Source organism: Gymnoscopelus braueri, assembly GCF_963280865.1.
Source record: "Gymnoscopelus braueri genome assembly, chromosome: 21".
Taxonomy (NCBI): domain Eukaryota; kingdom Metazoa; phylum Chordata; class Actinopteri; order Myctophiformes; family Myctophidae; genus Gymnoscopelus; species Gymnoscopelus braueri.
Window position 1 is genome coordinate 340628 of NC_137623.1, and position 12527 is coordinate 353154.

Genomic DNA, 12527 nt, shown 5'->3' on the forward strand with positions numbered 1-12527 from the left:
ACACAGTTTGTTGGTAGTGACACATGGTCAGGTGATAAAACTATATTTATCAAATGGTTTGATTGATGTGAAGCAACGACATCAATGGAAGAATAAATCTTATGGAACGTTTTTAAAACATCTAGACCGTTGAATAGAAGAAAAGAACGTTTTTAAAACATCTAGACCGTTGAATAGAAGAAAAGAACGTTTTTAAAACATCTAGACCGTTGAACAGAAGAAGAAAAGAACGTTTTTAAAACATCTAGACCGTTGAATAGAAGAAAAGAACGTTTTTAAAACATCTAGACCGTTGAACAGAAGAAGAAAATAATTTTCTTCTTCTGTTCAACGGTCTAGATTCTAGACCGTCAACGGTCTAGATTCTAGACCGTTGAACAGAAGAAGAAAATAACGTTTTTAAAACATCTAGACCGTTGAATAGAAGAAGAAAATAACGTTTTTAAAACATCTAGACCGTTGAATAGAAGAAAATAACGTTTTTAAAACATCTAGACCGTTGAACAGAAGAAGAAAATAACGTTTTTAAAACATCTAGACCGTTGAACAGAAGAAGAAAAGAACGTTTTTAAAACATCTAGACCGTTGAACAGAAGAAGAAAATAACGTTTTTAAAACATCTAGACCGTTGAATAGAAGAAAAGAACGTTTTTAAAACATCTAGACCGTTGAACAGAAGAAGAAAAGAACGTTTTTAAAACATCTGGACCGTTGAACAGAAGAAGAAAAGAACGTTTTTAAAACATCTAGACCGTTGAATAGAAGAAAATAACGTTTTTAAAACATCTAGACCGTTGAACAGAAGAAGAAAAGAACGTTTTTAAAACATCTAGACCGTTGAACAGAAGAAGAAAAGAACGTTTTTAAAACATCTAGACCGTTGAATAGAAGAAAATAACGTTTTTAAAACATCTAGACCGTTGAATAGAAGAAGAAAAGAACGTTTTTAAAACATCTAGACCGTTGAATAGAAGAACAGAACGTTTTTAAAACATCTAGACCGTTGAAAAGAAGAAGAAAATAATGTTTTTAAAACATCTAGACCGTTGAATAGAAGAAAAGAACGTTTTTAAAACATCTAGACCGTTGAATAGAAGAAAAGAACGTTTTTAAAACATCTAGACCGTTGAACAGAAGAAGAAAAGAACGTTTTTAAAACATCTAGACCGTTGAACAGAAGAAGAAAAGAACGTTTTTAAAACATCTAGACCGTTGAACAGAAGAAGAAAAGAACGTTTTTAAAACATCTAGACCGTTGAACAGAAGAAGAAAAGAACGTTTTTAAAACATCTAGACCGTTGAACAGAAGAAGAAAAGAACGTTTTTAAAACATCTAGACCGTTGAACAGAAGAAAAGAACGTTTTTAAAACATCTAGACCGTTGAACAGAAGAAGAAAAGAACGTTTTTAAAACATCTAGACCGTTGAACAGAAGAAGAAAAGAACGTTTTTAAAACATCTAGACCGTTGAACAGAAGAAGAAAAGAACGTTTTTAAAACATCTAGACCGTTGAACAGAAGAAGAAAAGAACGTTTTTAAAACATCTAGACCGTTGAATAGAAGAAAATAACGTTTTTAAAACATCTAGACCGTTGAACAGAAGAAGAAAAGAACGTTTTTAAAACATCTAGACCGTTGAACAGAAGAAAAGAACGTTTTTAAAACATCTAGACCGTTGAATAGAAGAAAATAACGTTTTTAAAACATCTAGACCGTTGAACAGAAGAAGAAAAGAACGTTTTTAAAACATCTAGACCGTTGAACAGAAGAAGAAAAGAACGTTTTTAAAACATCTAGACCGTTGAATAGAAGAAAAGAATGTTTTTAAAACATCTAGACCGTTGAACAGAAGAAGAAAAGAACGTTTTTAAAACATCTAGACAGTTGAACAGAAGAAAATAATGTTTTTAAAACATCTAGACCGTTGAATAGAAGAAGAAAATAACGTTTTTAAAACATCTAGACCGTTGAATAGAAGAAAAGAACGTTTTTAAAACATCTAGACCGTTGAATAGAAGAAAAGAACGTTTTTAAAACATCTAGACCGTTGAATAGAAGAAAAGAACGTTTTTAAAACATCTAGACCGTTGAACAGAAGAAGAAAAGAACGTTTTTAAAACATCTAGACCGTTGAATAGAAGAAAATAACGTTTTTAAAACATCTAGACCGTTGAACAGAAGAAGAAAAGAACGTTTTTAAAACATCTAGACCGTTGAACAGAAGAAGAAAAGAACGTTTTTAAAACATCTAGACCGTTGAATAGAAGAAAATAACGTTTTTAAAACATCTAGACCGTTGAACAGAAGAAGAAAAGAACGTTTTTAAAACATCTAGACCGTTGAACAGAAGAAAATAACGTTTTTAAAACATCTAGACCGTTGAATAGAAGAAGAAAATAACGTTTTTAAAACATCTAGACCGTTGAATAGAAGAAAAGAACGTTTTTAAAACATCTAGACCGTTGAACAGAAGAAAATAATGTTTTTAAAACATCTAGACCGTTGAATAGAAGAAAAGAACGTTTTTAAAACATCTAGACCGTTGAATAGAAGAAGAAAATAACGTTTTTAAAACATCTAGACCGTTGAACAGAAGAAGAAAATAACGTTTTTAAAACATCTAGACCGTTGAACAGAAGAAGAAAATAACGTTTTTAAAACATCTAGACCGTTTAACAGAAGAAGAAAATAACGTTTTTAAAACATCTAGACCGTTGAACAGAAGAAAAGAACGTTTTTAAAACATCTAGACCGTTGAACAGAAGAAAATAACGTTTTTAAAACATCTAGACCGTTGAATAGAAGAAAATAACGTTTTTAAAACATCTAGACCGTTGAATAGAAGAAGAAAATAACGTTTTTAAAACATCTAGACCGTTGAATAGAAGAAGAAAAGAACGTTTTTAAAACATCTAGACCGTTGAATAGAAGAAGAAAAGAACGTTTTTAAAACATCTAGACCGTTGAATAGAAGAAGAAAAGAACGTTTTTAAAACATCTAGACCGTTGAATAGAAAAATAAAAGAACGTTTTTAAAACATCTAGACCGTTGAATAGAAGAAGAAAAGAACGTTTTTTAAACATCTAGACCGTTGAATAGAAGAAAAGAACGTTTTTAAAACATCTAGACCGTTGAATAGAAGAAGAAGAAAAGAACGGTTTTAAAACATCTAGACCGTTGAATAGAAGAAGAAGAAAAGAAAGTTTTTAAAACATCTAGACCGTTGAATAGAAGAAGAAAAGAACGTTTTTAAAACATCTAGACCGTTGAATAGAAGAAAAGAACGTTTTTAAAACATCTAGACCGTTGAATAGAAGAAAAGAACGTTTTTAAAACATCTAGACCGTTGAATAGAAGAAAAGAACGTTTTTAAAACATCTAGACCGTTGAACAGAAGAAGAAAAGAACGTTTTTAAAACATCTAGACCGTTGAACAGAAGAAGAAAAGAACGTTTTTAAAACATCTAGACCGTTGAATAGAAGAAAATAACGTTTTTAAAACATCTAGACCGTTGAACAGAAGAAGAAAAGAACGTTTTTAAAACATCTAGACCGTTGAACAGAAGAAGAAAAGAACGTTTTTAAAACATCTAGACCGTTGAATAGAAGAAAATAACGTTTTTAAAACATCTAGACCGTTGAACAGAAGAAAAGAACGTTTTTAAAACATCTAGACCGTTGAACAGAAGAAAATAACGTTTTTAAAACATCTAGACCGTTTAACAGAAGAAGAAAATAACGTTTTTAAAACATCTAGACCGTTGAACAGAAGAAAAGAACGTTTTTAAAACATCTAGACCGTTGAACAGAAGAAAATAACGTTTTTAAAACATCTAGACCGTTGAATAGAAGAAAATAACGTTTTTAAAACATCTAGACCGTTGAATAGAAGAAGAAAATAACGTTTTTAAAACATCTAGACCGTTGAATAGAAGAAGAAAAGAACGTTTTTAAAACATCTAGACCGTTGAATAGAAGAAGAAAAGAACGTTTTTAAAACATCTAGACCGTTGAATAGAAGAAGAAAAGAACGTTTTTAAAACATCTAGACCGTTGAATAGAAAAATAAAAGAACGTTTTTAAAACATCTAGACCGTTGAATAGAAGAAGAAAAGAACGTTTTTTAAACATCTAGACCGTTGAATAGAAGAAAAGAACATTTTTAAAACATCTAGACCGTTGAATAGAAGAAGAAGAAAAGAACGGTTTTAAAACATCTAGACCGTTGAATAGAAGAAGAAGAAAAGAAAGTTTTTAAAACATCTAGACCGTTGAATAGAAGAAGAAAAGAACGTTTTTAAAACATCTAGACCGTTGAATAGAAGAAAAGAACGTTTTTAAAACATCTAGACCGTTGAATAGAAGAAAAGAACGTTTTTAAAACATCTAGACCGTTGAATAGAAGAAAAGAACGTTTTTAAAACATCTAGACCGTTGAACAGAAGAAGAAAAGAACGTTTTTAAAACATCTAGACCGTTGAACAGAAGAAGAAAAGAACGTTTTTAAAACATCTAGACCGTTGAATAGAAGAAAATAACGTTTTTAAAACATCTAGACCGTTGAACAGAAGAAGAAAAGAACGTTTTTAAAACATCTAGACCGTTGAACAGAAGAAGAAAAGAACGTTTTTAAAACATCTAGACCGTTGAATAGAAGAAAATAACGTTTTTAAAACATCTAGACCGTTGAACAGAAGAAAAGAACGTTTTTAAAACATCTAGACCGTTGAACAGAAGAAAATAACGTTTTTAAAACATCTAGACCGTTGAATAGAAGAAGAAAATAACGTTTTTAAAACATCTAGACCGTTGAATAGAAGAAAAGAACGTTTTTAAAACATCTAGACCGTTGAACAGAAGAAAATAATGTTTTTAAAACATCTAGACCGTTGAATAGAAGAAAAGAACGTTTTTAAAACATCTAGACCGTTGAATAGAAGAAGAAAATAACGTTTTTAAAACATCTAGACCGTTGAACAGAAGAAGAAAATAACGTTTTTAAAACATCTAGACCGTTGAACAGAAGAAGAAAATAACGTTTTTAAAACATCTAGACCGTTGAACAGAAGAAGAAAATAACGTTTTTAAAACATCTAGACCGTTGAACAGAAGAAGAAAATAACGTTTTTAAAACATCTAGACCGTTTAACAGAAGAAGAAAATAACGTTTTTAAAACATCTAGACCGTTGAACAGAAGAAAATAACGTTTTTAAAACATCTAGACCGTTGAACAGAAGAAAATAACGTTTTTAAAACATCTAGACCGTTGAATAGAAGAAAATAACGTTTTTAAAACATCTAGACCGTTGAATAGAAGAAGAAAATAACGTTTTTAAAACATCTAGACCGTTGAATAGAAGAAGAAAAGAACGTTTTTAAAACATCTAGACCGTTGAATAGAAGAAGAAAAGAACGTTTTTAAAACATCTAGACCGTTGAATAGAAGAAGAAAAGAACGTTTTTAAAACATCTAGACCGTTGAATAGAAAAATAAAAGAACGTTTTTAAAACATCTAGACCGTTGAATAGAAGAAGAAAAGAACGTTTTTAAAACATCTAGACCGTTGAATAGAAGAAAAGAACGTTTTTAAAACATCTAGACCGTTGAATAGAAGAAGAAGAAAAGAACGTTTTTAAAACATCTAGACCGTTGAATAGAAGAAAATAACGTTTTTAAAACATCTAGACCGTTGAACAGAAGAAGAAAAGAACGTTTTTAAAACATCTAGACCGTTGAACAGAAGAAGAAAAGAACGTTTTTAAAACATCTAGACCGTTGAATAGAAGAAAATAACGTTTTTAAAACATCTAGACCGTTGAACAGAAGAAGAAAAGAACGTTTTTAAAACATCTAGACCGTTGAACAGAAGAAAATAACGTTTTTAAAACATCTAGACCGTTGAATAGAAGAAGAAAATAACGTTTTTAAAACATCTAGACCGTTGAATAGAAGAAAAGAACGTTTTTAAAACATCTAGACCGTTGAACAGAAGAAAATAATGTTTTTAAAACATCTAGACCGTTGAATAGAAGAAAAGAACGTTTTTAAAACATCTAGACCGTTGAATAGAAGAAGAAAATAACGTTTTTAAAACATCTAGACCGTTGAACAGAAGAAGAAAATAACGTTTTTAAAACATCTAGACCGTTGAACAGAAGAAGAAAATAACGTTTTTAAAACATCTAGACCGTTTAACAGAAGAAGAAAATAACGTTTTTAAAACATCTAGACCGTTGAACAGAAGAAAAGAACGTTTTTAAAACATCTAGACCGTTGAACAGAAGAAAATAACGTTTTTAAAACATCTAGACCGTTGAATAGAAGAAAATAACGTTTTTAAAACATCTAGACCGTTGAATAGAAGAAGAAAATAACGTTTTTAAAACATCTAGACCGTTGAATAGAAGAAGAAAAGAACGTTTTTAAAACATCTAGACCGTTGAATAGAAGAAGAAAAGAACGTTTTTAAAACATCTAGACCGTTGAATAGAAGAAGAAAAGAACGTTTTTAAAACATCTAGACCGTTGAATAGAAAAATAAAAGAACGTTTTTAAAACATCTAGACCGTTGAATAGAAGAAGAAAAGAACGTTTTTTAAACATCTAGACCGTTGAATAGAAGAAAAGAACGTTTTTAAAACATCTAGACCGTTGAATAGAAGAAGAAGAAAAGAACGGTTTTAAAACATCTAGACCGTTGAATAGAAGAAGAAGAAAAGAAAGTTTTTAAAACATCTAGACCGTTGAATAGAAGAAGAAAAGAACGTTTTTAAAACATCTAGACCGTTGAATAGAAGAAAAGAACGTTTTTAAAACATCTAGACCGTTGAATAGAAGAAAAGAACGTTTTTAAAACATCTAGACCGTTGAATAGAAGAAAAGAACGTTTTTAAAACATCTAGACCGTTGAACAGAAGAAGAAAAGAACGTTTTTAAAACATCTAGACCGTTGAACAGAAGAAGAAAAGAACGTTTTTAAAACATCTAGACCGTTGAATAGAAGAAAATAACGTTTTTAAAACATCTAGACCGTTGAACAGAAGAAGAAAAGAACGTTTTTAAAACATCTAGACCGTTGAACAGAAGAAGAAAAGAACGTTTTTAAAACATCTAGACCGTTGAATAGAAGAAAATAACGTTTTTAAAACATCTAGACCGTTGAACAGAAGAAGAAAAGAACGTTTTTAAAACATCTAGACCGTTGAACAGAAGAAAATAACGTTTTTAAAACATCTAGACCGTTGAATAGAAGAAGAAAATAACGTTTTTAAAACATCTAGACCGTTGAATAGAAGAAAAGAACGTTTTTAAAACATCTAGACCGTTGAACAGAAGAAAATAATGTTTTTAAAACATCTAGACCGTTGAATAGAAGAAAAGAACGTTTTTAAAACATCTAGACCGTTGAATAGAAGAAGAAAATAACGTTTTTAAAACATCTAGACCGTTGAACAGAAGAAGAAAATAACGTTTTTAAAACATCTAGACCGTTGAACAGAAGAAGAAAATAACGTTTTTAAAACATCTAGACCGTTGAACAGAAGAAGAAAATAACGTTTTTAAAACATCTAGACCGTTGAACAGAAGAAGAAAATAACGTTTTTAAAACATCTAGACCGTTTAACAGAAGAAGAAAATAACGTTTTTAAAACATCTAGACCGTTGAACAGAAGAAAATAACGTTTTTAAAACATCTAGACCGTTGAACAGAAGAAAATAACGTTTTTAAAACATCTAGACCGTTGAATAGAAGAAAATAACGTTTTTAAAACATCTAGACCGTTGAATAGAAGAAGAAAATAACGTTTTTAAAACATCTAGACCGTTGAATAGAAGAAGAAAAGAACGTTTTTAAAACATCTAGACCGTTGAATAGAAGAAGAAAAGAACGTTTTTAAAACATCTAGACCGTTGAATAGAAGAAGAAAAGAACGTTTTTAAAACATCTAGACCGTTGAATAGAAAAATAAAAGAACGTTTTTAAAACATCTAGACCGTTGAATAGAAGAAGAAAAGAACGTTTTTAAAACATCTAGACCGTTGAATAGAAGAAAAGAACGTTTTTAAAACATCTAGACCGTTGAATAGAAGAAGAAGAAAAGAACGTTTTTAAAACATCTAGACCGTTGAATAGAAGAAAAGAACGTTTTTAAAACATCTAGACCGTTGAATAGAAGAAGAAGAAAAGAAAGTTTTTAAAACATCTAGACCGTTGAATAGAAGAAGAAAAGAACGTTTTTAAAACATCTAGACCGTTGAATAGAAGAAGAAGAAAAGAACGTTTTTAAAACATCTAGACCGTTGAATAGAAGAAGAAGAAAAGAAAGTTTTTAAAACATCTAGACCGTTGAATAGAAGAAGAAAAGAACGTTTTTAAAACATCTAGACCGTTGAATAGAAGAAGAAGAAAAGAACGTTTTTAAAACATCTAGACCGTTGAACAGAAGAAGAAGAAAAGAACGGTTTTAAAACATCTAGACCGTTGAACAGAAGAAGAAGAAAAGAACGGTTTTAAAACATCTAGACCGTTGAATAGAAGAAGAAGAAGAAAAGTATGAAGAATACATTGAAGAAGAAAAGAGAAACTTACGGAGTGTTCCCTGCTTCCTGTTTGTAACGGTCGCCATGGTAGCAGAGGGGGAGTGTCCTTGGAGGATGGGGATGGGGCCTTTGGGCTCCTCCTTGTTCCCCGATTGGTCCTGAGAGACGACTGACCCCGCCCTCTTCTCCTGCAGCTCCTTGCTGCGGTCCAATAGGTCCCGTCCGAAGAACGCTTCCTGTTCCAAACAACCAATCACGTTACAGACTGGACTGAACGGTGTGTGTGTGTGTGAGAGAGAGAGAGAGATGTGTGTGTGTATGTGTATGTGTATGTGGATGTGGATGTGTACGTGTGTGTGTGTGTGTGTGTGTGTGTGTGTGTGTGTGTGTGTGTGTGTGTGTGTACCTGTAGGTAAGAAGGGAATTCCTCCTCCAATTTTGTTTTCTTTTTCTTGTATCTCTTCTTCACCTTCTCTGTCTGATCTGTAGGGGGCGCTGTGTCCCCCCACCCTGACAACAACAACAACACACAGTTTTGTATTACTATACTAGTGAGGTCATCAACAGTACTAATGAGGTCATCACAGTACTAATGAGGTCATCAACAGTACTAATGAGGTCATCACAGTACTAATGAGGTCATCACAGTACTAATGAGGTCATCACAGTACTAATGAGGTCATCACAGTTTCCACACACCAGCTATAAGGTGTATTAAAGACATAGTTCAATGTTGAAAATTAGTGGCATTTCCCTTTAAAAACCCGCCAATCCCCTTGTTTTTCCTTTAGTTGATAATTATCCTTAAATATAAATATAATATATAATATTATAATATAATTATCCTTCAATATAAAGGGTTAGTAATATACATACATTATATATATATACAAATATAAAGGCTGATTGTTACAAACAGGAGGATTAAAGGAGCAGTGCCATAGATACATAGATGCTCATGGAAAGGTAAACAAACCTTCATCTCCAACAGGAAGTGTCTCTGTTGAATCCGTCCGACATCGTTTGATTCTGCCTGAACCTGTCTTACCTCCTCTCTGTCTCACCATGAAGCCCCCGATACCTGTCTCACACACACACACACACACACACACACACACAAAAGTATAGTAGGGTTGAAGGGGTGTGGCTAAAAGGGTGTGGTTTAATAAGTTAAAGGGCCGTGGCTTAAGGGGCGTGGTTAAAAGGGGTGTGGTTTAAGTAGTCAAAGGGGTTTGGCTTAAGTAGTTAAAGGGGCGTGGCCTCACCAGGGCGGTATGGCTTCCTCTTCCTCTTCTTGTTGCCATCGGTAAGCTCCTCCTCCAGCCCCTTGGTGACATCATCATCGTGGGCGGGGCCTCTCTCTGGACTGGAGTCAGATTTCACCTCCTCCATCTGATCCAGTTCACCTGAGAGACACACTGTTACTGTCTGTCTGTCTGTCTGTCTGGTGTGTGGTGTGTGTGTGTGTGGAGAGACACTGTTACTGTGTGTGTGTGTGTGTGTGTGTGTGTGGAGAGACACTGGTTACTGTGTGTGCGTGTACTCTTTCCCTGTGTGTGGACATAAATAAAGTGTTAATGTGTGTGTGTACCTGTAGGTGTGTCCATAGCGGTCTGGAGCACAGAGACAGTGTTCTGGTTGATGATGCGTAACTTCAACTTGGGTTTGGACCTGAGAGAGAGACACAGACACACACACACACACACACACACACACACACACACACACACACACACACACACACACACACACACACACACACACACACACACACACACACACACACACACACACACACACACACACACACACACACACACACACACACACACACACACACACACTTTGAAATGCTATAATCACTTCACCCATTTTTTTACCTTATCTTCATATAATTGGTCCTCACTAATGCTCATTATAATATTATCTATGCTAGGGTTCAGTATATAGATGATAGGGTTCATTAATTAGATGCTAGGGTACAGTATATAGATTTTAAGGTACATTATATAGATGCTAAGGTACATTATATAGATGCTAGGGTTCATTAACTAGATGCTAAGGTACAGTATATAGATGATAGGGTTCATTAATTAGATGCTAGGGTACAGTATATAGATTTTAAGGTACATTATATAGATGCTAAGGTACATTATATAGATGCTAGGGTTCATTAACTAGATGCTAAGGTACAGTATATAGATGCTAGGGTTCATTAACTAGATGCTAAGGTACAGTATATAGATGATAGGGTTCATTAATTAGATGCTAGGGTACAGTATATAGATTTTAAGGTACATTATATAGATGCTAAGGTACATTATATAGATGCTAGGGTTCATTAACTAGATGCTAAGGTACAGTATATAGATGCTAGGGTTCATTAACTAGATGCTAAGGTACAGTATATAGATGATAGGGTTCATTAATTAGATGCTAGGGTACAGTATATAGATTTTAAGGTACATTATATAGATGCTAAGGTACATTATATAGATGCTAGGGTTCATTAACTAGATGCTAAGGTACAGTATATAGATGCTAGGGTTCATTAACTAGATGCTAAGGTACAGTATATAGATGATAGGGTTCATTAATTAGATGCTAGGGTACAGTATATAGATTTTAAGGTACATTATATAGATGCTAAGGTACATTATATAGATGCTAGGGTTCATTAACTAGATGCTAAGGTACAGTATATAGATGCTAGGGTTCATTAACTAGATGCTAAGGTACAGTATATAGATGATAGGGTTCATTAATTAGATGCTAGGGTACAGTATATAGATTTTAAGGTACATTATATAGATGCTAAGGTACAGTATATAGATGCTAGGGTTCATTAACTAGATGCTGGGGTTCATGAGGTTAACATTGTACTGTTGTCATGGTTACCTGCGGTATCGTCGTGGCGATGTGAGAGGCTCAACCAGAGACTGAAGTTGACACAAGCCTGATTCTGTCAGACAAACTCCATCCTGAGTGTATGTCTTTATATCTGCAAATATATTATTAAATATAAGATTAACTATAAGATTAAATATAAGATTAACTATAACATTAAATATAAGTCACAGGTTTGATTCCTGGCCCCAGCTAAACCCACTGACCACGGATGGTGATTAAAAGCTATGGCCTAATTAAAATACTACAATGTGTCCAAAGTACAAACATTGGTTGACTTATGTCTTAAAATCTGCCATCATCAGCAACATAACTAGAATATTCGCAATTCTGGGAAATAGCAAAGTGTGGTTGCGCCGATGCGAGTCGCAGGTCGCGGCCAATCGCGACCTCGAATCCGGTTTTAAGAAATAGGCCCCTACCACTAAAGAAATAGACCCCTCCCAAAAATGTAACGGGACAATTATATTGTCAGGTCACTCCTGAGATCATTTGTGTTTCATTTTGAGAGGACTGATCCCACCAAAAATCATGTTTTTGCATCAAACGGTTACATTTTGTGCATTTGTGGCGCCCCCTATCGGTCAAAGTGGAAATGCTTATGGGGATTCGTTGAGTAAACCACCCTTCACATGTGATTTACATTTGGAGTGACTGGACGTTTCGTTTGTGATTTTTGAGATTGAGACCCATCAAGAGTTATAGGCCAAAAGGTAAAGTGGGCTGTTATAGCGCCACCATGAGGCCGACTGGTGTAATTTGTTTTTAAATAATTTGGCACCGGACTATGAACTTCCCCTCCTAGTGTTGTAGCTGTAGCCCTTACACAATTTGACAAAAATTTTTTTTAAATAAAGTTTATCTAGAAGAAGAATAAAGTCGGAAGATTACAATAGTCTGGTTAACCAGACTAATAAAGAGTTACGTTATGATATCCACAATCCCTCAGAACTCTGTTCAGCTGTTTCCAATGCTCATTTGTTAATTGCATGGGCTCTTTCGTTCAGGTTTAGACTATTCTATTTCTATGGCTTATTGTGCAGATCGTATATTGCGTATTGCATAATTTGCATTG

General features: G+C 33.4%; 1 protein-coding gene across 1 annotated transcript in view; it reads right to left on the bottom strand.

The window, feature by feature from the left end:
* LOC308077319 (uncharacterized protein) overlaps positions 1–12527 on the bottom strand; it is a 173749-nt gene that overhangs the window by 99140 nt on the left and 62082 nt on the right. Inside the window, exons 26-31 of the mRNA XM_080417959.1 lie at positions 11444–11546; positions 10137–10216; positions 9811–9951; positions 9522–9626; positions 8952–9055; positions 8595–8781 (exon numbers count right to left, since the gene is read on the bottom strand). Coding sequence (XP_080274085.1) covers positions 8595–8781; positions 8952–9055; positions 9522–9626; positions 9811–9951; positions 10137–10216; positions 11444–11546 — 720 coding nt within the window. The remainder of the gene's footprint in view (positions 1–8594; positions 8782–8951; positions 9056–9521; positions 9627–9810; positions 9952–10136; positions 10217–11443; positions 11547–12527) is intronic.